At 50.3% G+C, this 25,707-nt stretch overlaps 1 protein-coding gene across 2 annotated transcripts in view; it reads left to right on the forward strand.

Annotated features, from left to right (window-relative positions):
• The first annotated feature begins 13,116 nt into the window (after nt 1-13,116).
• Slc39a8 (solute carrier family 39 member 8) overlaps nt 13,117-25,707 on the forward strand; it is a 68,336-nt gene continuing 55,745 nt past the window's right edge. The window contains exons 1-2 of one of the 2 annotated variants that reach the window (XM_021245425.2): nt 13,117-13,256; nt 13,818-14,194. In XM_021245425.2, the coding sequence (XP_021101084.1) occupies nt 13,985-14,194 (210 nt within the window). In that variant the 5' untranslated portion in view covers nt 13,117-13,256; nt 13,818-13,984. Of the gene's footprint in view, nt 13,257-13,368; nt 13,470-13,817; nt 14,195-25,707 lie in introns of those variants that run through there. The other variant, XM_087198819.1, reaches the window with a different exon arrangement.

Raw genomic sequence — 25,707 nt, forward strand, 5'->3', positions numbered from 1 at the left:
GATCCCATGGTTGTCAGTTGTCCACAGACTCTGGGGACCACATGTCCCCAGAGCCTTCCAGAGATGAGGCTGGGATGGGACACCATGGGCACCTCGAGCCCTCACGCTCCCAGCCCCAGATCTGGTGTCTGAGGGACGGTTCTCCAGTCCCGAAGGCTGGCTGAGCCTCCCTGACCTTCTTAGGATATCAGGAAATGTTAATTTTGGGCTGCAAGGTTTCTGCATTCAGACCAGTATCTTCCCCTGAAATATCTATCCTGCTTTTACTTCATTTTTATGTGAATCATGTTATATCCCAAGTACATACAGTAAGACTCATATAAAAATGGATCAGCTGGGTAAATTGCACACCTGTAATCCCAGCACTCAGGAAACCAAGGCAGGAGGATCACTGTGAGTTTGAGGCCAGTCTGGGCTACACAGTGAGCTCAAGGCCAGCCTGCACTACGTGCAAGTATCTGTTGAGATAGTTAGATAGATAGATAGATAGATAGATAGATAGATAGATAGAAAATCATATATAAGTGTAAAACCACGGGTAACAAATCTCTGTGCATCCCCCAAATAATTTCTCGTCTCTGGAAGCATACTGAACAAGAACTAGAGCAAGAAAGCACTAAGTTTTCTGATAAAATTATAAATTATACTCAGTTAAGAAAAATAAGCAGTGTTTTCTTCAGTGAGCTTTCTGGACCCACAGAAAGGAATCTGAGACCCTGGAGACACAGCCCTGGCTTGTCTGCCATTGTCCTGTGTGACCAGGTGACAGCTGGCGTCACAGCCTTCAGGTCACCCTCAGGAGGGCCTCCTAATCTGCTCTGGCCAGTTTGAAGGCTTAGTTTTCTTAGATTTGTAGCTTACAAGATGCTTTCATTCGTTTTATCTCAGTCATTTTCCTGAGATGCACAGAGGAGCTGAGAGAGTTGATCCACAAAGGCCACAAACCCCTAGAGCATCGGAGAGCAAATTTCAGTCTGCTGTGCTTTCATTGCCTTCTCCAATGAGCTGTGCAGGTGGCCTTGGGGGCTCGCCTGTGATGTCCCTGGGGACAGGGAGCTCTGTTACTTCACCCCCCGCCCCAGGCACATGCTTTGTCACCTCAATGCACAGTCATTCTTCGTCAAGAATGTGGTATGAAGGAATCTCAGGACAACATTGCAGCTGGTATTGGCCAAGAGGAGTCTGATGCAAGTTCAAGCTTAAGAGATCGCTTGCCCTGTGTGCCTTTTGAATTTCCAGGAGTCCCACTTAAATTCTTCAGGTAAAAATTCTTTGCAAATTAGGTAAGCCAGTGTTACTATTGGCAAAAAAAAAAAAAAAAAAGAGAGAGAAAATTGTAGATAATGCTAGTGCAGTTGTCCTTTACCACTTTTAATTCTTGGTCTGTAATATTTTGGTGTGAACAGAGGTGCCCGGGTTAGGAGATTTGGAGGAAGAGGAGGGAAGGGAAGAGGTCGTGGGGCCCCCATGGTAAGGAGCTGAGAGCCCAGGGAGAAATGAGCTCCTGGCCATGGTTTCTGTTGACATAAAGTCCCAACTCTCCTTTGCAGGGGTAAGAGGAGAGCTTACCCTGGCCCCCTGTCAATGGCCGCGGCCAAGGAACGCGGGTTTAGGTTTCTCTGAGTGATGTGTTCCTGGCCCTGGTCATGCATACTTGGTGCAGAATAATGGACTTCCTGTTCCTCCACAGCAGAACTGTCACCTTGCAGAGGAGTTTCGGCCCTCACTGCGGGGCGCAGGCGCCGTTCGTGGATCAGTGCCAAGGTTGGTGCTCTGGGTGCAGATTGGTGTCTTCCCCTGTGCCAGGCCCAACCTGGTATTGGGCCATGGTCCTTCGGGGGTCTTGTGAGTGGCTTGGGTTTTCCTGTCTGTTTCCGGGTGCTGGGGTGGAACCGGGCCTGGCACATGCTGAACAGGCTTCTCCCTGGAGCGGTGGCCCTAGTGGCTGCCTGTTGCTTGTGGGGTGTCTTTTCGCTGTTTCAGAACAATCACCAAAAGCTCTGTTCTCTCACATAGTATTTTTTTCAGTCATACCTCCATTTAAAAAAAAATCATCTCTTCCTGGTTTTTACCACCTTGGCTTTTTATGTATTTATTTTTGGTACTGGGGATCGAACTCCAGACCTTGAACTTACAAAGCAGGTGGTGGCATCACTGAGCTAAATCTCTGCCCCACCTTGGCTTTTTATTTATTTATTTATTTATTTATTTATTTATTTATTTATTTATTTTTTGGTACCAGGGATTGAACTCAGGACCTTGCACTTGCAAGGCAGGTGGCGGAACCACTGAGCTAAATTCCCAGCCCACCTGAGCTTTTTAGTACAGCTCCCAAAGATAAGAAATATTCATTCCCGCCCCCCACAAAAGGGCACAGTTAAGTAACTAAGCATCGCATGGCCTGCGAGGGAATGGCCATAGTGCTGTGACCTCGTAGGTCTCCGATCACACGCTGCATGCCTGGGCCGTGGGAGGTTATCGGCCCAGCTGGGGACTCACAGGGGAGGGGTCAGGGTGACCACCCCATGCCCTACCTCTAGCCCTGCCTGCAATGTCAGGATCTACCCCAGACACCGTGGAGGAGCCTCGGGGAAGCTACTTCAGTCACAGCAGCACAGGATCCCCTTGAGTACCAGAGAGGGGGTGATGGCTTGGAGGGAGGCTTCTCCCATGGCAACGGGGAATGGCCACTCCGGGAGGGAGGACGCGATGGGGAGAAACTACTATTTGGTGCTCCAGTTAGTTTTATATTTGATAGTTATGGCCCCTCGACTGTCAAGTAACTAGAAAAGTGGGAGAATTTAACTGAGGATGGCTTGGCTTGGCGTTTCCCTCTGTGAGGAGCTTTGATGATATCCCTACATTGGTTCTCTTTCACAGTGGACTAGATGCCTGGGACAATAAAAGGACCAGAGTAAAAGGAAAACAAGAGAAAAGGAAGAGGGGATGAGGAGGAAGAAAGAGGAGGGGGAGGAGGAGAGGCCCAGAAGGGAGTGATGGCGAAGGTGTGGTCTGACCTTCACCGTGAGGAGCCAGAGATCTGCTCTAGCTGCAGCATAGGAGAGTAAGGATACCCTTCCGGCCAGCCCAGTCCAAAGTTTGGAGCAACAGGAAATGTGACCTCAGTCCCCACATGCAGCCTGCTGGGCTGCACTGTGGAAAGCCAGGCGATTTTCAGCTGAGTCCTGCAGCGGGAGGTGATTTTCACTCATGATGCTGCCTGGCCCCGGTATTCTCTGGGAAACGGGGCACAGCACGGGGTAGAATTTCATGGAAACCCATCCGGGGAAATGGCCCCAACCTCCCGGCAGAGGCGGGGGCTCCAGCAGAGACACTGCTCTTGTGCAGCGGGGTCTGCCTCGCACTCTTCAGTGAAATCCAGCTCATCCTGACAGCCCAGCCTTTCCTGGTAAACTCGCCTTCGGTTCTGCACATCAAGGTGTGTGTGTGTCTGTGTGTGTGTGTGTGTGTGTGTGTGTGTGTCCGTCCTAGAGATCAAACCCAGGGGCAGTGTAGCACTGAGCTATGCCCCCAGCCCTTTTACTTTGTATTTAATTTTATTTTTAAATTTTGAGTCAGGGCATTATTAAGTTGCCCTGGCTGGTCTCGAACTTGTGGCCCTCCTGTCTCAGCTTCCCGAGGAGCTGGGGTTATAGGCAGGCACCACTGTGCAGGATTAATATTTTGTTTGAATAGCAGGTCTCATTAAAATTTCTGTGAACATCTTTAGGATAATTCTTAGGCTGTGATGACAAGGTTAACACATAAAGATCTTTTTTTTTTTGGTACCAGGGATCGAACTCAGGTCTTTGCACTTGCGCAGCAGGAGGCAAAACCACTGAGCTAAAATCCCCAGCCCCTAACATAAAGATCTTTAGCTCTCTCTTTCCCCCTTCTCTCTTGCATTCCTCTTTCTCCTGTCTTTTGTTATTCCAGGTTGCTTAGAAGTTTATTTCCATCCAGACCTAGCTACAAAGCAGATATCTAAGAATTAACTCCTAGACTCATTGAGACTAAAATAATAATGATGATGATAATAATAATAATAATAAAGTGGCTTTAAAAAAATACACGAGCTGCTATAGGACCTGATTCTTGTGAAAAATTTGGGCCATAGCTTATGTGAGGTTTAAAAATGGAAATCTTTTTTTTTTTCTTTTTTTGGTACCAGGGATTGAACTTGGATCCTTCCGCTTGCAAGGCAGGTGGCGGAACCACTGAGCTAAATTCCCGGCCCCTGAAAATGGAAATCTTAATGTTCCTCTTTATCATAAATGTAATTTGGATTTAGTGATCATTTCATGAGCTGGTCGATTTATCTTCCTATATTTCTATCTTATAAATGTGTTGGCAAAACAGAGATGTCTTTAGAAATGGTCAGCATTCTCTGTCACGTGCTCAGTGTGGGCCCCGGGTGGTGGTGGAATGAAGGGGTGCGCTGCCCATGGGTCCCTCTGTCCACCTGGGAATCTTCCTGCCCACCTCGACTGAGCAGCGTTTCCTTGCCTAGACCATTCTGGTAATGTGCTGACCTTGCAAGGACTGAAACCTTTAAGACAGGAGGCGGAGTAACCCTTTCCCCCTTTGAGTTGCAGGTGTCAGGGGGTTTCGTCGCAGCCACAGGGGAAGTGACTGAGACACTCAGGTTGTGAAATGTCCAGCGGATGGCGAGAGGACTTTCTCCCGTGCTTCCACGTTTCCTCGAGGAATGCAGACCACTGTTGAGAACAGGTGTTCAAGGTAAACGTAAACGGGATAAACATTGCCAAGTGAATTCCTCACGGCTTCTAAAAGCTTTTTCAGTAACCTGAAATCCTAAGTTATGTTATATGCTAAATTGAGTAATAGTCATTAGATGTCTAGATCATTTCTAAGTAAGTTGCAACATTAAGACTTTGGCTATTAAGCCTAAGTTTAAAGACTGCACTTTGGTAATTCTGCTTGTATATTGTGCAGAGGAAGCAAGGCTAAATAGGTCGAGGCCCATTTCCACACTTCCGAGCTACGCTGTGAGCCAAGACGGCGGCTCTTGCCTGTGGTTGTTGGAGGCTGAAGCGGAAGGATGGCCTGAGCCCAGGAGGAGTCCAGGAAGGAGAAAACACTTTGCATCATGAGAAAGCATGCATTTCCCACCCTCTTTGCGGTATCTCAGATTGAACCGAGGGCCTTCACTGAACCACACCCTCAGCTCTCTTTAACATCGAGGCAGTGTCTTGCTAAGTTGCCAAGGCAAGGCTCAAACTTTGTTTGGGGGGGGTGGGCACCAGAATGGAACTCAGGACCTTGCACTTTCCAGGCAGGTGGCAGAACCACTGAGCTAAATCCCTAGCCCCTAGGGCTCAAACTTTTAATCCTCCTGCTTCAGCCTCCCAAGTGCTGGGATCACAGGTGTGCGCCATTGTGCCTAGCAGAAAAGCACATGTCCCTAAGAATTACTAGTTACCTAAAGGGCCTAGGGATTGATAACCAGAACTGCAAAGAGCAAGGGAAGCAACTCTGTATGTGAGGAACAAGAGGCGTCTTTTATACAGGAAGTTACAGAGTGTGAGAAGGTTTTGGGGCCAAAAGAAAGTAAAGTTTTTGTCCTTAAAGTGACTATGATTCCAAAGTAGGAAAGAGAGGTAGAATACAGAACTGAGAGTTTGGATGAACTGTGAAAGATTTGAAGAAGTTGTAAAAGGGGCTTGGAAGGAATGAATAAAAAATGTCAGGCAAACTAAAGAGGATTCCCCCGAATGCAGGGGTGGCAGGGAGCCTACACCTGAGTCCCCAGAAGGTGGCTTGAAGGGAAGTATGGAACAGAGTGGGTCTCACTGCAGGTTCCAGGGGCACTGCTCTGTGACGATCTATGGGAAGCAGCAACCAGGCTGGTGACAAACGGGACTTTAACTGGGGACACCACACCGGAAGTGCCCATGGTCCCCAATTAAATGATGCTCTTGGGTGCCCCATAGTCCAAGTACCTGGCATGGACTCAATGAGACCACAGCCGTCTGCCACGGGGGCTGTACATGGGCAATGCTGCAGGACATTTGTCAGAGTCTCATTTCCCTTTGCAACTGTGACCTAGAAGTAATATTTGGCTATGACCACACAATCTGGGAAATTTGAATTTCTCACAAGACTGGCCTTGTGTCTCTGGCTCCATGACTAACAGTGTTTGGGACACGGGAAAGGATGATTTTTTGGGGATGAAATTCGTCATTATGTTGCTTTATTTCCTGACTTCTATAATGAGGTTAACTTTAGTTTCCAGAGCTGGATGGAACATAATACCAAGAGAGCAGAACAGCTAAAACTATTAGCAATGGATAAGGGTCAGAATGATTTGCATATTGAAAACCGATTTTTCATAGAATTAGGGCTAACATCTCTTCGTGAGGTTACAGCCATGGAGTCAAACTGGCCTGAAGAGAAGCGAGAACGGGGAGATGTTGCTGAGTTACCCTGAATACTCTAAACACCAAGGAAGTATTTCATGATGTGCAGGCGACTGCTCGGTCGCGGTGGCTGCAGAATTCTCTCCTGCTGCATGCAGCCTGCAAATGTCACATGGCTCACAGAACATGGAGGACTAGGAGCATCAGGACTGGGCCAGGATGGCCAGGGCCCAGGGCGCCTCCTGAGCGGGGAAGGACCTGTGCCTGTGCTGGGCCTCGGCCTGCAGTCCTGGAGCAGCTGGGCCCTCATCCCTGTGCCCAGGGCGGTGCTGGCCGCAGTGGAGCCGCAGGCTGAGTTCCCTGCAGAGGCCCCTGGACCTGCAGGCCCGGCAGGCTGCTGGATTGAGCAAGGTCTGGGTTTCAGGAGCCGGTTCTGTGGGGCTCTCGCGGTGCCTTTGACAGTTGTTTACTTTCAGTCTGCGCTGCTGTTGGGTTGAACGCTCGGAATGGATGGTGAAGGTCAGAAGGTCCTGATCTCCCACCAACCCGAGAGCTGAGCCTCCTGTTACGAAGCCGTGGGTGGGGCCGCTGCCCGTCTGTCCTCCCAGTGCTCTGGGCGGCTGAGGTAGGAGGTCAAAAGTTTAGCAGTTTAGCCACTTTAGCAAGACCCTGTCCCTGCAACAGGAAAAGAACTGGGGATGCAGCTCCATGCAGAGGCTCTGGGTTGGGTCACCAGTACTGGGGATGATGATGATGATGACAGAGATAAAAGGGCACATTTCAGAGAAAGGTATTATTCTCCCTCTTTGCATCTTAAGTTCTCATCCTTGATCTTAGGAGGGAAACATTCTAAACAGCCTGGTGCGAATTTTCCTAGATGTTAGTAAATGTAAGTATGTACGTGCACAGTTTTTGTGTGTTTTCACAACATCCTGCCCTCTGACATTTTCATTAAATTGTTCAATACTATTTTAGTACCTAAAATTGTTCCCCAAATTGTAGGAATATCCTAGGCCATTTCTAAGATTATAAAGCATGAAACCATGGTGAGATCATGCTGAGCACACTGAGGTGAACGGGTACAGAAGTATCAGGGATGTAATCTCAGTGCTGTGGGAGGGCTGAGGCAGGAGGATCACACGTCTCAGTATCCCTCAGCCCTGAGAGAGAGAGAGGAAAACAGAGGGAGAGAGAGTGATTGAGAGAGGAAGGAGGAGGAGGAGGAGCAGCCAGGGAAACAGAGGTTCGTATAACTTTCAGTTTCAGTTAGTCAAACTAAATCAGTTCATCATTGTATCCTAAGGGTACGAGCTGAACATCCCCAAAGCCATAATCTCTAAGGCAAAATGCTAAAAACCTAAAACCTAAAAAATGTTGACTACTGCCATCCATGGAAAATTCCACATCACACACAAAATTATTAAGAGTATTATAAAATTACCTTCTGGCTGTGTGTTTAAGGTGCATATGAAACACAATTGAGCTTTGTGTTTAGAGTGGAGTCCCCTCCCCAGAAAATGTCATTGTGTGCAAATGTCCTACACTGGGAAGCACTTCTGGTCCGAAGCATTTCAGACTTGGGGTATCTCCTGTGTGACCCACAGTATAGTCATCAGCACTTGCTTTGTGGCTGAAGTGGAAGAGACAGGCCAGGGCTTGTCTCCAGGCTAAATGTGCCACTTGACCAATCACTTAACTCTGGAGTTGTGTTTCCTTATCCAAGCAGCGACCGGATTAGACTTGATGCTATCTATGGTTCTATCTATTCCTGATTAGTGCTTTAATTTCCTCACGAATCTTGTGGGGTAAAAGCACTCTTTGTTCTGGGATATTCCTGGTGGCCTCACCTCATTCCCACTGGTGGCCACCATGCCTGTCACCCCGGTCACGTTACTCTGCAGTCCTAGCTTCTGAGAACACCTGCAGCTGGTGAGGGGTTTTCCATTCTTTAGCACATCCGGCTGTCATAGTTCCTTGGTGATGAAACTGAAACCAAGCAGAAGTTCCCTTGATCCCTACTTTATAGACTGAGGGACAAATTCAGAGAGGCCTGCAGGGAACTGGTTCCTACACTGGTGGTCTCAGTATCAGTGGCCAAGTAGACAGGTGATCTGGGTGGAGCCACTGGCTTTGTCCTTATTTAAGAGTCTGAGCTGTAGTATATTTGTAATAACGGGGACTGAATATTATTCAATACTGGCAATACATCAAAAAGGAAGCTTAAACTTGGGGAGGGGATTTGCTTTGAGCGGAAGATCCTTGCAGGCATTTGTTCTGTGTCACTAGATGTCTTGGGTCCAAAGGGACTTGCAGGCTGTCCTGACTGCCTTATTGTACCAGATGCTCCAGTGCTTCAGATCCATGTTCTGTCACTGTCCCCTGCATTCTGAGGCATCCTGGGCTTTTTAGTTAGCATTCTTCTTCCTGGGATGTGTGTCTCCTCGTCTGTCAAACTATTACCCACTCTTTTAACTCAGGGTGCCCTTCCTATGAATTATTTGCTCACTATCACCTGCAGCCACAGAGCTCCTCTCTCACCACTGCTGTGTGTATGTGTGCGTGCGTGGGTGTACATGTGTGTGTGCACGCATGTGTTTTGAATCCAGGACCTCCTGCATGTTCAGCTCTGCCATGACCTTTAAAATCTTCACCACTGCAATGGTCTCACATCTCTCTGACCTATGATCCCAGCTTTGTAGAGGTAAAATGGGGGTCTCAGTTTAGTGTTGGATTCCTAGACAGTAGGCATGGTGATGCAAATACTGAAAAGATGTATTAATAAGGACATTAATTTCACTGGAATTTATAAAATTAGCAGTTTAGCACAATTTTAATTTTACTTTCAATGTAATCTGTTACCCAAACTTTTCCTTTCCTTAATAGTACTCAATGTTTCTTTTTAAAATTTTGAATCAGGGTCGGGGATTTAGCTCAATGGTTTTCGCTGCCTGCTGCACAAGTGCAAGGACCAGAGTTCCATCCCCTGTACCAAAAAAAAAATTTTTTTTTGAATCAGTTACAATGTTACACAAAAGTTGCAAGCAATTACAATGTTATACAAAAGTCACAAGCAGTTACAATGTTACACAAAAGTTGCTAGCAGTTACAATGTTATACAAAAGTTATAAGTAGTTACTATGTTACATATAAGTTGTAAGCAGTTACAATGTTATACAAAAGTTACAAATAGTTACAATGCTACTCAAAAGTTGAAAGCACAATAGACTTTTACTTGTGAGTTGCTATCTGACCCCTTTCTCCTGAAATAAATTCATCTGTATTTCCTACATCTTTGGCCAGGCCCATTTCCTTGCTTTCAAGCATGAGGAGCTATTCTGGGTTCATCTTGTTCTTCATCTATCTGCTGCTGGAGTCAGCCCTTTTCCTCAAGAGCTCTGGTATTGTTTCTTGAAGAATCACACTTGGAAGCCACGCTCAGTGCCTTAGTTACTGCGTTCCTTGCTGTTGGCATGTTCTTTCCAGGCCTGCAGTGATGAAGCTGGGAATTATGTATAACTGTCTAGACCTCCGTTTTCCTCTATGGAGACCATTAATTGATACTGATGTTGCCAATTTTAGCAAGGTCTAGTCTTGTTTTCTCCTTCTTTACATTTCCAATTTCATTTTCTAACTGTGAGAAAACTGGTTGCTATAACCCACAGTATACTTATTTATTCAAGCAATTCCTTTGTGTTTTAGTTACTTTCTCATTGCTGGGACAAAATACCTGACACCCACAACTTGAAGGAGGAGAGATTCATTTTGGCTCACCGTTTGAGTTCCTATTCTGCTAGTTTCAAGGCAAGGCAGCATGGCAGAGGGGCTTGACAGAGGAGAAACAGCTCCTGGCACTGCAGTGGGAAGTAGAGAGAGATCAAGGGAGGAGGAGGAGACAGACCCTTCCGGGCCACGCCCTCGGTGACTCACCTCCTCCAATCAGGATTCATCTCACAACATCATGCCCAGCTGTAAACCCATCAGTAGATTAATCCAGCATCACACACCCATGATTCAGGTCATCCCCCAAAGCCCCACCTATGAGCGCATGAGGCTTTGGGGGACATCTAGATATAAAGCATAGCACCTTGTGTATAGCTGTTATGCTTTGGATCTAGAATGCCCCCCAAGACTCCTGTTCAGAGGTGGGGCTTTTGGGGGGGCTGACTGGGTCATGGGTGTACTGTGCTCATGAGCAGATTCATCCTTGAGGAATTAATGGGTGATGTACTGTTCCCAGGTAGGGTCTGGTGGGAAGAGGCAGGTCGACGGAGGCTGACCTGGGAGTTTGCATCCTTGTCCCTATCTCCTTTCTCTCTCTCTGCTTTTGGCCACCACGAGCTGAGCAGCTTTGCTCCACCAGGTCCTTCTGCCATGATGGCCTTGCCTTGGAGCCTACAACCATGGACTGAACCCTCCTTAAGCTTCAGACATTGACATCAGCTATTTTTTTCCCCAAAGATGGGAATGTTGACCTATACCATAATTAATCCAGTTCTGTTCCCCTATTCCCTCTTCCTCTCTTATGCTTCCTGGGTCCTGGTTTCCCTTCCCCACAGGCTGCTGCTCCTTACCCCCACCCCAGGAACATCACTATCACTCTGTATCCATCAGCACAGACACTTGCTTCACCTGCCCAGTCCCAGCTTCCTGTGTTGGTTGTCTCTTTCTATCTCCATGGATTCCCTCCACTCCATTCGGGCTCCAGCAGCCACCCCAGGCCTCCCTCTCTTCCAAGTAGGCTATATTGAGAAGGATGCACCCCTCATCCCCCTGAAAGCTAGCAGACCCTGCCAGGCACCCCCATGCCTACCTCTGAGGGCATCTTCTCGTAGCCCATACCATTCCCAGATCCGTGACCCCTCACACGCCAGCTGCCCACTCCATCCCCTCCTGCTGGAGTCTCTCTGCCCTCACTGGGGCTCTGGTACCCACTTTGGGGCCACTGGGCTCTGAGCTGTGCTCCACCCAGGAGCTCCAGGATGGGAAGGGAAAGGGCAGGAGGGAGGGCTGGGTCTTCAGGGTCCTTTCTAGTCCTGCCCAGGGACACACGGGCACGAAGACGTTTAAAAGAAATACATTTGTTCCTCATTTGTCATGGTCACGAAAGACTTGGGCTCAGAAGAATTTGAAGATATTAAGCAAAAATGAGATTTGAAGTCAACTGTCCTTTCAGCTGGAGAATTAGACTTTTCCTTGACTTCTGCGGGTCTCGTGTTTTTTCCTGATACATGAATTAGACATTTAGAAGTAAAAAGGCTGGGATGGTTCTTGCTGCCCCTACTAACTTGTCTTGGTTTATCGATGAGGGCGCCGGACCCAGCGAGGTCCAGCGACTCTCGGGATTCCTGAGTCAGCAGTGGAAAGGGCAGCTCCCAGGGCCTGCTGGTGCTCCTGGTACTCGCTCCATTGTTACTGAAAACCGTTTGAATGCTAAGGCAAATTCCCAAGAGACAGAGGCTGTGCCTCCTGCCTTCTCTTCCAGGAGGGTAGTTTTTCTCTTCAGCCATGCTGCTGCTGTCAGGGTGCCCTACGTGAGGCCCCAAATGACCTGAATAGTGCTTTGGCGCTTTTAGCTTATTAGGGTGGAAGCTCTAGAAATTAGCTCACTTCCTTGGGAGCTTCTACCTTGTCATTTTCTGAATGCCAATTGCACGCTTGTGTTATGTTACCTGTACTTGGAAAAGCTGTCAAGCGGGGTGATTGTCACCCATCTTACTGTTCGTCTTGTAGGGTTGATGGATGAGCAAAATGTGAGTGACACGAATGACTGATAAATTATATTTTCAAAAAAATCCACGATATAAAACTTGCATTATTGAAAACTCACGGTCTTTGTTGAAAAATCCACATAGCACTGTCCATATACCCCTTTGTAACCAGCAAAGTGGGTTGTGGAGGAGCTGGGAATGAACAGCTTGTGGGGTAATAGAGGAGCCTTTTATTTATTTATATTTAAAAAATGTAATTTAATTTAATATTTTTTGAGACAAGGTCTCACTTTGTAGCCCAGGCTGTCCTCAAATTTGCCGCGTTCCTCCTACCTCAGCCTCGCTAGTGCTGGCTCGATAGTACAGGGGTGCGCCACCAGGCTGGCCAGAGGAGGCTTTCAAGGAGTCATTGGTTCCTAAAGGACCCCTTGAGCCAGGAGGCCAAAAGGAAAAACAGGCAACAAACTGCACTAACAAACCCAATAAAAGGCTTGGACGCCAGCAGTGGCAGGAGTGACTTCCGGCCTTGGTGAATCACTTTGCACAGTGATTCTGGAGATCTCTGCTAGCAGAGGTGCAGACTGCGCCAGGAGAGGCCACGTCCTGGAGTCCCTAGCTGGGCCGGTCGCACCGCGCTTTTACTGCGTCGGCCCCCCCCCCCCCCCCGGCGCGCCTCCCTGTCCTGTCCTGGGCCTGGCGGCTCCCGGATTCTGTCTCCCTCGCTTTCTTGGCTTTCTTCGCGTCTCAGCCCCAAGGCCCCCGCAGGTGAGGCCCTCCCGTCCTGCTGACCTGCTCCGGGGGCTCGGGCTCCGTGTCTCTTTCTTGGTGTGTGGCCGCCGGGCTGCGCGGCCCGAGGCTCCCTGGCAGCCGACGGCGAGGCCCGGTTTCACTTTGCGCCCGGCAGGCACAACCTTTGTCCCCAAACACCACCTTGGCGTCGCACAAACTCGCTGGGCTCACACCCGAGCCAGAGCGTCGTGACCCTCATCCGAACAAACAAACCGCCTGTGATCTGCGGATGTCCCGCCAGGGCAGGAAGAGCCCTGTCCGCCCTGCACACTCCTGACTCGGCTTCCTCTTTTTCCCGAGGGTCAGAAGTGCAACCAAAGCAATTCCTGTCGGTGTCCGAGACCATGAGGGGCTGCTGGCTCCGGTCCAGGACGCCGAGGTAACGGTGATCGCGACACCGCCGGGGACGCGCCGGGCCTGGACGTGGCCGCGGGGCGCGGGGCCCCGGGAGGGGCGGGGTCGAGGCGGGGCGGGGACAGGGCCGCCTCTTATCTGACGGGCTCCCCGCGGGAGCGGAGGACGGGGACTCAGGGGCAGTGTCGCCTCGGCACACAGAGACGCAGACGCGGCAGACGCGGCGCGGGCGGGACAGGTGCTGGGCCGGGAACCCCAACCTGCCCGGCCCGAGAGCGACCAGGAAGGGGAGCGGGTCAGGGAGGAAGGGTCCCCTGCCCCTGGCACGGGTGGAACCCGGCCCTCGAGCTCCGTCCCCAACCCTTCTGCATTTTTCATTTTGAGACAAGGTCTCGCCCAGTTGCCCGGCTGGGCTGGAACGTGCGAACCTCCTGCCTCAGCCTCCCCGAGTGCTGGAGGACAGGCGCGCGCCGCCGGGCCGGGCGGGAGGGCGGTGGAGCCGCTCCGACCCGGGGCCCCACGTGTCCACCTCGGCGGGGACAGAGAGGGTGGAGCCGGGCCTCACCGCGTCCGTCCCCTCCCGCAGGCTGCGCGCCAGGCCGGGTCCGCGCCCACGATCGTCCCGCGCCACCCCGAGGCCCCGCGCGGCGCCCCGCTAGCCGGACCGGACCCGGACCGGGACTCGACCAGCCCTGCCCGCCCCGCCCCGGACCGGACCGGACCTGACCCAACCCGGGCCCGCCCCTCCTGGCCATGGCTGCGGCGGCCGCGCTGCTGCTGCTGGCGGCGCCCGGGCTCCGCGCGCAGGGCCCCACGCGCGCCTTCAGCGAGGACGTGCTCAGCACCTTTGGCGCCAACCTCAGTCTTTCTGCCGCGCAGCTCGGGCTGCTGTTCCGGGAGCTGGGCGCTGGCCACGGCAGCCACGCGGGAGCCATGGGGCCGGGCGCGCTGCACTTCAACCAGGTACGCGGGGCGCGGCCGCGGCGGGGACCCTCAGTGCGCGCAGCTCCACCACGCGGGTGGACGCCGGGACCCTGCGGGTGCACGACCCCCCCGCGCGCGGCCCGGACTTCTGGGCGCGCACGCCGGGACCCTGCGCGCGCGCGGGAGGGGGGCGCGGACTTCTGCGCGTGCACGCCGGGGCCCTGCGAGTGCACAGAGCCGTCCCGGCGCGGCGGTGCGGGCTAGGGGACCCTCTGGGCCCGGCTGGTGACCCAGTGCGGATCTGGCGGCCAGAGCTACAGCTGTCCTCATAGCGAGCTCGGAGGTCAGGGCCTCGAGGTCCTAAGATGTTACACGAAGTTTCTGGGGGAGCCGAGGGCCGGAAACTGCCCTGAGAGACTGATGGTGCGCGTGAACGGGAACAGGGACAGCAGAAAGGTGGCTGCGGGCGCCGCGCTCCTCCTCGGCTGCCCTTCATCGGCGGTGTGAACACTGCCTGCCACTGTCCTGGCTCCTGTGCACCTCCTGAGGCAGCTAGGGTCGAAGCGCCCATGGGACAGATAGGGAAACCGAGGACACCTGGAAACCGAGCTCATGGCTCACTGGGTGGCCGGCTGGGCTCGCACTGTGTTTCTTATCTGTCAGGTCCAGTGTTTGACCCTAAAATCATTAAAAGCAGAAACTACATTTGGCAGTGTGTACACACAGTGCCTCCAGTCATTTGATGCCCTCGGGCTTCGGGACACCTGGCAGACCCTGGAGTGCGTAAGGGGCCACCTGTTGGTTGCAGAGCAGTGGCCTGGCACGCAGGGGCCTGGTGGGCTCCCAGAACTCCAGAGGGGCTAGGAGGCGCCATTAAATCAAAGCCTCGATTTCCCTCTAATCCTCCTCCTGATGTGGAAGGGCAGAGTACCATGTTTCCACACCATCTGTTACTTTTGGGCAATGGTCATGCATTAGCAAAGGTTTTTGTTTTTGTTTTTTTGTGGTTCAAGACTTTTGGGAAAGTGCAAACTACAGGCATTTTCCAGTGACTCTGACCTCCAATTTCAGGCAGGGAAACGATCGTCAGATACAACCTTGCAAATAACATCGTGAAGATGGTGTTGTTCTTTTTGTTATTAATACCAGTGAAGATAAACAGTAGTCAAGAAGTTGAACTTTATATTGTCCTGGGCTCTTTGACCTAGAATGGTTTTGTGGTCCTGTGTGCATGTATTTTTAGTAAGCTGTCTGTAGTCCCAATTTGGCATGGTATTTATTATATTTGGTTTAAAGTCTGTGTAATGGTATGTTGGAAAGACTGACCTGCCCACATGTTATACTGATCTTTTAGAAAATAATGCAAATAACTCCCTTGCTAGTTGTGTGGCCTTCCTTTCAAGTAGGAGAAGCTGTGGAGCTGACCAGTGCTCTAGGCAGGGGGGTCGTGGGCCTGGGAGGAGACTGGGACTGGACTTGAGCTGCCTATCTGCTGCCCACACGCTGCTTGACCTAAGTGATACCCTTATCTTGCAGTGTCTGCAGGTACATTGTAAAGGGGCCAGAGACACCCCCAAGCTTACAGAGATACTGGAAAGGGAGCCCACATTGTTGAGAAAAGTTGGCTGAGTGTCCTAGCAGTGTGATTCTTGGCTATTATTAGGGAGGATGTCTCAGCAGATGAACCATATGCATGTTGATACCTTGCTGTTCATCCTCAGGTTGCCATGTTTAATTACCCTCCCTGTGGCCTCTGCAGCCATTAAAGAGACAGGAAGAAGCCACGAAACATAAGGAAAGTTTACCACTTAATCAGACCCAGCAAGCCTCTAATTGAAGTTCTAAAATGTCCCAATGAAAACAACAATCATTGGCTAAATGATGACACATTAAATGCCATCTAGAACCATCCTTTAATTTGCTGGTAATTGCTGGGCTTCAGCCAAGACATTCTCAGTGCTCCAGCCTGAAGCCGTGCAGTGAGAAGCAAACCTTATGGTTCTTAACGGCTTCATACCTGAGAGAACTCGACTACAGGGCCTCACTCACCACAGAGGGACTGAACAGAGTGTGGTTTATTGTGAACAAGGCAGGGGAAATAGCATTTGTTCTTCTGGGTCAGGGATTCACCGAATCTTCTACAAGATCTTTCTCCAAGCGACGTTGTTCTTTTGGATGGGGCTGTGGTATTTACGAGGCCATCTTCTTTCAGGTAGTGGACTGCTGAAGGCCAGAGGATTGGTAGATAATTTTGAAAAGATTTCTAATATTTTTTTCAGTATCCCTAAGCACTGATTGTCACACTGGAGACAATAGCACACTTCCGGTCATTTCTGTGCTTCTTATGCCCACTGAGGGGACACAGAGCAGTGGAGCAGGGGAGCCCTTCAGCCGAGCGGCCCCAGGGCCCTGGGACCCACACAGGTCTCACCTGCCAGGATGAGGGGTTCCCGGGAGCCCTGCGTCGGGGCATCGTGGGGCCTAAGATGTTAGTGCAGGTGCTCCTTTCCCATTCCTTTCTCCGTGTCCAATAGGGTGTCTCCGGGTGTGTGAGTGTGCATGTGTATACACACGTGTGTGCACCTGTGCACACGTGTAGGCACCTGTTAAACAGCCTGTGCACCCGCTGCCAGCCCCTCCCTCTCCATCCAAACCCCCAGGCTCCGAGGAGGGTGCAGGCGCTCCAGGAGGTGGCTCGAGGGTGAGGTGACCTTTGTCCCACACCACAAACCTCGCCAGCACTTTGTGGGGTGACTCGCAGCCCTTTCCCGCAGCAGTTTTCCCTCACCTTCCTCTCTCCTATTGCCTGAACCCCATTTTAATCTCTTTGGATTCATGTCCCATCATCCTAAAGCGGTGCAACAAACACTCTTCTTTCAAACCCTTCTAACTGTCCTCGTGTCACTGGGAAGCCATGTCCTGACACAGTGAGGACTTCCTTCCTTCCTTCCTTCCTTCCTTCCTTCCTTCCTTCCTTCCTTCCTTCCTTCCTTAAGGCCCCTCACTTCCTTGGGCCTCGGTTCTTTGTGCCCTTGATAAAGAATTCAGTCAAGACACACAGCCATTCAGAAATCTAAGTAGAGTTTATTGTAAACGGATATAGAGAGAGCTACGTCTTCAAGCGAGAAGGTGGGCAGTGCCCTGCGTGCGAGTTTGGATGCCTTTTATACACAGAGGTCAGGGCATACTGGCAATCATGTGCCTGTCACTCTTTTCTTTTAGGGGTTTCTTGGGGATGTTGGCATCTCAAACTATCTTCCTTGTTCCTTTCTAGTGGTCAGTTCCCATGGGGCCCTTAATCCTGTAAGAATCCCAGCCCTGTCTCCACCCAAGGAGGGAGAGTCTTTGAAGAATGGTCTCTCTCCTGCTATCGCTGGGTGTGGGCTGTGCACCTGCGGTCAGGCATCAGGAGGAATGCGTACAATGGGTAACTTCCGATGTCACTGTGCTCTGAGGCCTAACCAGCTATTGCAGGTGTGTCACACATTGGAGCCTTTATCTCCTCACTTACTGTAACTGGTAAAATGTGCTACTTCTGAATCCTCCTTTGTGCCTGCTAACGTCTAACCCTCCCTCCACCTCACACACTTACTGGTGGAGGCTACATTCTGCTTGCTTTTCAGAGCTGGTGATGGAATCCGGGCCTCCCACCTGAGAGGCAGGCGCTCGCACCTGCGCTGCCTCCCAGTGTGAAGTCTCAACCGTGAGCCTGGCTTTGGGGCCCTGCCCCCTCTGTGCCCACTAAATGAAACCATTCATGCTCTCTGAAGCCCCCGACGTTTGCTCAGCCAGCTCTTAGCTTATTTCCCTCCTTGGGCTCTCTTTACCTCTGACTACAATGTTCTTCTTCTCTTGAATCCTCCTCCAATCAAAGTCTACATTTAAAAAGAGCCCGGCGAAGGTCTGCCATAAACCTGACTAGGGCATAGCAACCAACCCTGATGCATGTATTTCTGTATTTGCTGAACTGCTGAAAAATTTTTCTGCTGTCATGTGCTGAGCAGCCTTTTGGACTGATGACTGCACTCTAATTAGAGGAGTCATTTAAAGTATACATCTGACCGAGTCTCTCACCTTATGAAAGCTGTGCAGTCTGCTTAACACACTCAGGAGCCCTTTCACTTCTCTGTCGACACCTGTGGGTGCTCAGACAGCTGTGTAGATGTCGCTTCTTCAGAGAAGTATTGATATGCGTAAGACTTGGATCATGTGATCTCATGTTAACAGATGCCTGTTAACCGTAAGGAACTACTACAGTCATATTCCAGTGTGTATAATGTTACATGTGTTACAGTTTTTGTTTACATAACCAGACTCTGCTGTCCTCTCTCCTCCACAGTAACCTTCACTTTTTATTTTTAGCCTTTTCAGTGCTGGGGAGGAATCCAGGGCCTTGCTTCTGTTGGGCAAGCTCTGTACCACTGAACTGCACCCCCAACTCCCTGGTAGAGTTTAAACAAACCACAGGGAACCTCCTGACTCATCTTTGTAGGGGCTGGTGTTGTGCCTGGGTCATAGCATGCACTGATTAGACATTTTGGGAATAAAAGGTAAGTAGTTTGGTTCTCACGTGACTGCAGTTTATAGGAGGGGATGGACACACACACACACACACATCTATGTTGCATGACAGAATGCCAGGTCTGATGAGAGAATCATAAGCAGGGTTGGTGTGGGGTCCGACATGTGCTTTCAAAGGCTCCATCTGAGCAGGAGAGTGGCCTGGCTTGGTGGGCTGCGTGCAGAGTGGGAGGCCGCTGTGTGAGCAGCAGGAGGCCGATGGCTACTTCCTCCTGGGCAGGGGGCAAGCAGCACTCTTGGGGCAGCGGGGCTGGGCATCAAGTGTGCAGAAGGCTGGAAGGTAGGTGTAGTCTGTACAAAGCTGTGGTGTCCAGGCTGGGACCCAGAGCCACCGGGCCACACCCCGCCCTCGCTTCGGGTTTTGTCTGTGAGGATCCCAAGGCCATCGTTAGATGATTCCCTTCACTGCCTCTGGGCCTAGTGAAGTCAGAGGCAGAGGCCGTGAGATAACCCCTGGCTCCTATCAGTGGATGGCCAGGCCGGCAGGCAGTGTGTGTGCGTGCCTGTGTGTGTGCATGTGTGTGCATGCGTGTGGTCACTGCATGCACATTGTACACCCATTGCGTGTTGTCTGCTGCACTTCCTCCTGGGCTGAGGTTGATGACACATGCGTGACAAAGGAGGCTCTGGAAAGTACTGGCTATGGACAGAGGAGACAAAGAGCCTCTGTTTATTATTTTATTGAGTCAGGTCTTGCTATGTACTCCAGGCTGGCTTCGAACTGTCTGAGATCCTCCTGCCTCAGCCCCCTGAGAGCCAGGATTACACCACCCATGCCCATTGCCTCTGCTGCTCCTTCCTCTGCTTTGCCCCGCATATGCTGACAAGTAGGAGAGGCCTGCAGTCAGGAATGCCTTCCAGCTGGCTTGGGCCGGGAGGGGCCGGCAGGGCCACAGCGCAGGGCAGGCCAGGCCTCCTGTCCAGTGTCCTCACAGGGGAAGTCACTCATACACGCTGCTGTGCACAACGTGTAGGGTGCATCTCCGCCTTGGGGAGACAGGGGTGCTCAGGGCTCCCCTGGGTGTGATGTCAGGGGCCCAGCTTGCTTCTCATTCTTTCCCCGTGCGACTCCCACACTTGTCCCTTTGCCCTGTCCTAGGAGTCTCAAGGACTAAATGATGAAGGCCAGGATCACTAACATTCACTGTGCAGTGTGACTCTTAGCCAGCTTATTTACTACCTCATTTTATACTCTCAACAATCCTGTGATGAAGGTACCTTTTTGAGGTAATGGGTGTTGAACTTGAACCCAGAGCCTTAGCATTGAGCTCCATTCCCAGCCCCATCCCTTTTAATCTTGGGTCTCGCTAAGTCATTAAGTTGCCCAGGCTGCATGTGCAGTTTCAGTCCTCCTGCCTCAGCCTCCCAGACAGCTGGAATTACAGGTGTGCACGAAAACGTGCCCCACGGAGGTCCAGGGACTCAGCTGTGTCTCAGTCAGCAGTCGAACCTCAGGGGATCTCTCACACTGGCTGCGGGGCATTTCGGGGTTGTAATCTAGAAAAGCGTGATCTTCCTGCCAGAGCCGTCAGTGTTGATTCTGAACGAATCGTCCCTGTCTGGCTCGGTCGCTTGGTCCCAGGAAGGCTCAGTACCAGAGCTGTCCAGGTCCAGTGAGGGTGGCTGGTCCCTGTCCTCAGTACTGCACAGGTAGGGACTGAGACGGAAGCTGTGAGACAAAGCTGCAGCCCTCGAAGGAGCGGCAGGCCGTGCAGCGGTCCCGGAGGGCACAGGGCAGCGGGCAGGGCAGGGTCCCCATCCAGCTGCAGGCTGCAGCGCTCATGCTGTCGCTGGGGAGGGGACTCCCTCCGTCCAGCACAGACCTTTGCCTCTCTCCAGGGAGCAGAAGTGGACAAGTGGGGAGAGATGTGGTGATTTCCACGGTTCACAAAATGTTCTTCTTTCCTGGTCACCCACCCTGGAGACTGAGGGGCAGGGACCTAGCTTCCCTATCACGAAAACCATTGCTTTTCAACTATGACTGCAGTTTTAGTGTGTTTTCTTTACATTTAACACATCTGAAATCTTCTGGGCTATCAGCTTCTTTTGGTGGTAATAAGAGTTGGGGAGAAAATTGAGACTCTACATAGGAATGGAAGGCAGGTGTGGTTGTACCTGCCTGTAATCCCTGCACTTTGGATGGCTGAGGCCGGAGGGTTTCGAGTTCAAACCCAGTCTGGGTAAGTTAGTGACTTAAGAAGGCCGTGTCTCAAAAACAAACCCCAAAACAAGCAAACACAAAGCAAAGCCAAAAACCAAAAATAGCTGAGGGTGTAGCTCAGTGCAAAGGCTTGGTGTGGCCTTGAAACAAATGCCAGTTCTGACCCAAGTGTTTCCAAGTCGCCCTTAGAAACACAGGGACAGCTATGGAGAAACCTAAATGAGAGGGAAAGAACCTGGAAAGTCACGCATTAAAAGAAATAAAAGCTTCATAATATTTCCTTCTACTCAGACAATGTATGAGTAAAATTTTAACATGCTTTCTTGTATACTATTTTAAAAATTCATATGTGTGCATCAAAGAAAGAAATAGCTGATTTACCTTGAATTATTCAGTTTAATGGGCACTGTGTTCAATCCCCAGTGCCTATTAAAAACATCTGAGCTGAAGGCGGAGGGATCGGATCCTCAGGGAAACGAAAAACTCCCCCGAGGGAAGGTGGCTTAGTGAGGCTGGGGACGGGGTCTGCAGGTGACTTGGGTGGAGGGGCCCCCACAGGGTTAAGTGCAAACAGCTAAGCGTGAGATCACTTTATGTAATTATTAAACTCCAGAGAATGCTGCGAAGCTCTAGGCAACCTCAGAAACCTTGTAGTCTTCAGAGACTTTTCCTGTCTCTAACTCCAGCTGATTCCCATTCGTAATGGAAACGAATTCATGCATCCTCACACCGTTCCTTCGGGGTTGTGGGTTTTCAGTAGCCAAATGGGTTTGCTGAGGCTTGAGATTTGTTTTATAAGGGAACGAAACCATCATTGAGTTCTCTTTGTGATGATGAGATTTGAGAACCAGAAATCCTTCAGAATGGAGCCTTGTTCCCCTGAGTTTCTGCCTCTTTCCAAAACTCTTCAGTTGCTTTTCTTGGCTGGAAGTTCTAGGAGAACAAAAACAACAATGTGTGAATCCAGATCAAAAGTGTTGCGGGACAGGTAGCATTGTGGCTCCTAAGTCCAAATATTTGACACCTGAGTCAGAGAAATAGTTGGAGAAAATAATAGAATAGTGAGAGCAAAGCTAGACTAGGACAGAAAGCTAGAATAACTAGGACAGTTAGCGGCGGGGTGGCATTGATAAAGCTTCAGCTGTGTGAACACAGTGCAGAGGTAATCCAGATCTTTCAGCACTGGATTTGGGGGTTCTTAGCCGTCTAACCAGATTAGAGAGCACAGTACACGATGCTCACACGCTGGCCTCTAGGGTCAGATGGTCCTGCTCTGGACTTTCAGTTCTGTCTCTCATTAGCTTCTAAATCACAGGCGTATGACAGAACCTTTTCAGTCCTCACTTTGCACATCTGTGAACTGAAATGAATGCACCCAACTCATGAAATTGTTGTTTGAACTGAAAAATAAGAACAATAATAACATTTTGGGAGCACTTCCTATATTCCAGGCATTTATGGATTTAATGTGTTCCATGCACTAAAAATAAGAGTGCAAGATTTTTTCATTGCTTGTGTAACTTCATGGAATAAAATAATGCCTGTAAGACTCTTAGCATTGTGCCTGGCTCACACTATGTGCTTAATAGCTAGTCAGTGTCACCCAGTACTGTGAGAGGAAATGTCATCCTGAGGAAAATCATCTTTCATTGTACACATCAGCGTGTTAGGGCCACTCACTTACAGCAGAAAGCATAGCTATGAAAAGACAGCAAGGACTAATGAAATAAACAGTCCAGTGAGAAATAGGCCAGTCTAGCACTTGGTTTTCCATGGTTATCCCACTTGACAACGGCTTTTTTGGCTTCTAGTTCCCTTCCATCAAACCCAGGTCATATTTCTGAACATGGAAACCTTCAGTGTAGAGACTCATAAAAATAATCTGAGTATTTGAACATGCATTGAAATGATTCCTTTTCCCTTGGGGGATTCAGATGTAGGACTTGGCTCTATTTAATTTTTTTCTTTCCGAAAGTTGCATCACTACTAAAATGTGAGTGATCCAGGGTCTGTACCATACTTCCAGAAATTGGTAGAATTGTGGCCTTGCATTTAGATCTACTCAATCCACATAAGCTGCTGTATGAATATTGCTAGCTGCAGAATTCGGGACCCTCCCTGGTCAGTTGGACCTGGTTGGTTGGACCTGGCTAATTGGAAAGCACACTGGAGAACTGGAACCATTTGAGCCCAGCAGGGGGAGAAGGGAGGTGTGGTTCATGAAGGAGTTGCCCAAAGTTCAGGGGCAAGGCTTAGGGGAATCAGGGCCTGAGTCCGAGCTGGTAGGAGCCTGCTTTCCATGGACACTGATCACCTGGGCTCGCGCTTCGCAGCAGCCCCAGACTCATTGGTGAAAGGAGCCTGCCGGTGGTGGAGCCACCTCTGTCCTGGCAGCGTGATGCACTGCCGGGCTCTGTCAGGACACTGTTGGGGGGAGGGCTCCAGCGGCTCTTCCTCCACAAGCCGCATGGGGAGGGATGCCCTTGAGCCCGCGTGGGGGCTGCAGCCTCAGGGTGCCAGGGGAAGCGCCTGCTCCTCTGATGCGAACAATGGCTCTGTTCTCGGGGCCTTTGGTGTGCCAAGCATTGTGCGCAGTGCTTCCTTAAACATGGTCCCCCTAATTCCTTTAATCCCACGGGGAAGCGCTCCAGGCCAGGAGGAAGTCCAGCCTCGGACAGCTCCGGGGGTGCAGCAGAGTCCCGCTGGCTCCAAGGCAAGTGACTTCGGCCTGTGTCCCTTCCCTGCACTGCCCAGGAGTGGGGGTCCCTTCCCAAAGTCTGGAGCTCCTGCATCACCTGAGTGGGCGTGGAGGTGGCATGCCAGTGAATTGGAAGCGTGCAGGCCTTCTCTGCTGACATTCTGCTCATGTTTTGGGTAAAAAACACAACAAAACAAAAATGAAACAAAGCAGTCTTTTTTTCCCCTCTGCTGAAATTGTCCATGCTGTAATTCTGGCGGCTAGCTCTAGCTCCCGATGTTAATTCCTCTACAAATGCTTTGCAGCCATACGGTTATTTCCTGCCATGGACATTTGATGCTTAGAAGGGTAGCGTGAGAGGATTAAGACTCAGTTTCCCCAGAAATCGAGGCCCAGTGAGGCTTTAGGAGGAGTCAGCCAGGGGCCCAGCTGGGAGATGGGATGAGGTCCCAGCTCCTCTTCCCAGCCAGATTAGAGTCAGATGCTCATCTTAGAAGCATCAGCTCATCTTTTTCTCCATCTTTCCTTCCCTAACCTGCCCTGCTGTCTCAGGGATGGGAAGCCCAGAGCTTCTGTCCTTCTCCTTCCGCCCCACCTCTGTTGCAAAGCACGTGCACCCAAGTCCCATCTAAATATCTTCTCTCCAGTCTCTCCAGCATCCTGTTCTGCACGCTGGACACAGTGGCAGCCATTTTCTGGGGCTGTTGTGGAGGTGACATCAGCTGTGCCCAGCATGCAGTGCGTGCGTGCTCAGTAAAGATGCTCTGTGGCATGGCCACTGTCTCTGAGTCCAATCCTGCCCATCTCTCCCTCTGGCCCTTGTGTTTGTGCCCAAATTGTGTCTCTCATCTGCCAGCCCGAGCCGTCACACCCTCCAGTGGCCCCAGGACAGCTAAAGTCACGCTCCATCCCCGCTTGGCATCATGACCTTGTGGCACCCACTGCATCTCTCCTTTCCTGTCACTCCCTGCGTTGGATGTCGATTTCCCAGGAAGCCCCTGATGCTCCTGTTGCTGCAGGATGGGCCAGCTGCTCTGTGCCCCTCCCACTTCCCACTCTACCCGAGCCTTTAGCGGGCCCTGTGTCTTCCCTGTGCTTTCGTCGGAAGCCTGCCAGTGTCGCTGTGAGACCCGCAGTGAGAGACCCATGTGTCCCATCAGCTTCTCTGTCCCTAACTTTGTGGTGTCCAGTGTCTGGCTCGGATTCAGCAGGAATTTGTTGAATGACAAATATTGTTTGATAAATAACTTTGAACAGTAAGTTTCATACAACACAACTTTCTAAATTAGCTCTGTCAATCTAAATAGCTTATTCAATTCAAGGCAAACCAGCAATTCCTTTTCTCGTAGTTGTATGAATTTTTAAAATAGTATACAAAGAGTAGTATGCTAAAATTCTATTCATGTGTTGTCTGAGTAGAAGGAAATACTCTCTTTTTTGTTTCTTGACTTCTTTCCTTTCCTCCCCCCCTTCCTTGTTCCTCTTCTCATCTGAACATTTTCTTCCCATTTCACATTATCTATTATACATTTTGGTCCTTATTTACACTTTCGGCTTTTCACACCAGAGAAACAACATGGTATTTACACCTGGGTGACTGATTTATTTCACTTGAGAGTATGGTTTCAAGGTGCATCCATTTAGCTAGAAATGTCTCAAGTTTATCCTTCTTTATGGCAGAGTAGTACTCCACTGTATAAAAAACCGAGTAGAAGAAAATATAATGAAGCTTTTATTCTTTTCAATGTGTAACTTTCCCAGGGTTCTTTGCCCCTTGTTTAGGTTTCTCCATTGCTGTAACTCTGTTTTTAAGGGCAACTTGGGGGTATTTGTGTCAGGATTGGCTTATTTTTAGTCTCAATTCCTCAGCAAGCCGATTCCAGGAAAGTTTCATAGAAGGAGCAGAAAACCTTATGGTTATGAAATTTGTCTACTCAGATGTCTCGTAAATGATTGGCATGCCACTCTGTATTTCTCAGAATAAGACTCAGAAGCTAGGTGCTAGCTTTTGCCTCCATTCATCACCTTCTTCTCTTAATCTTTAGAGAAAGGTCTCCCATGTCCCATGCCCTGTTAAGAGGTTCCAACCATAGTGCAAAAGCCTGTCTTCTC

Source organism: Heterocephalus glaber, unplaced genomic scaffold (genome assembly GCF_053883595.1).
Source record: "Heterocephalus glaber isolate CG9 unplaced genomic scaffold, H.glaber_assembly_v1.0 deba00001688, whole genome shotgun sequence".
NCBI lineage: Eukaryota > Metazoa > Chordata > Mammalia > Rodentia > Bathyergidae > Heterocephalus > Heterocephalus glaber.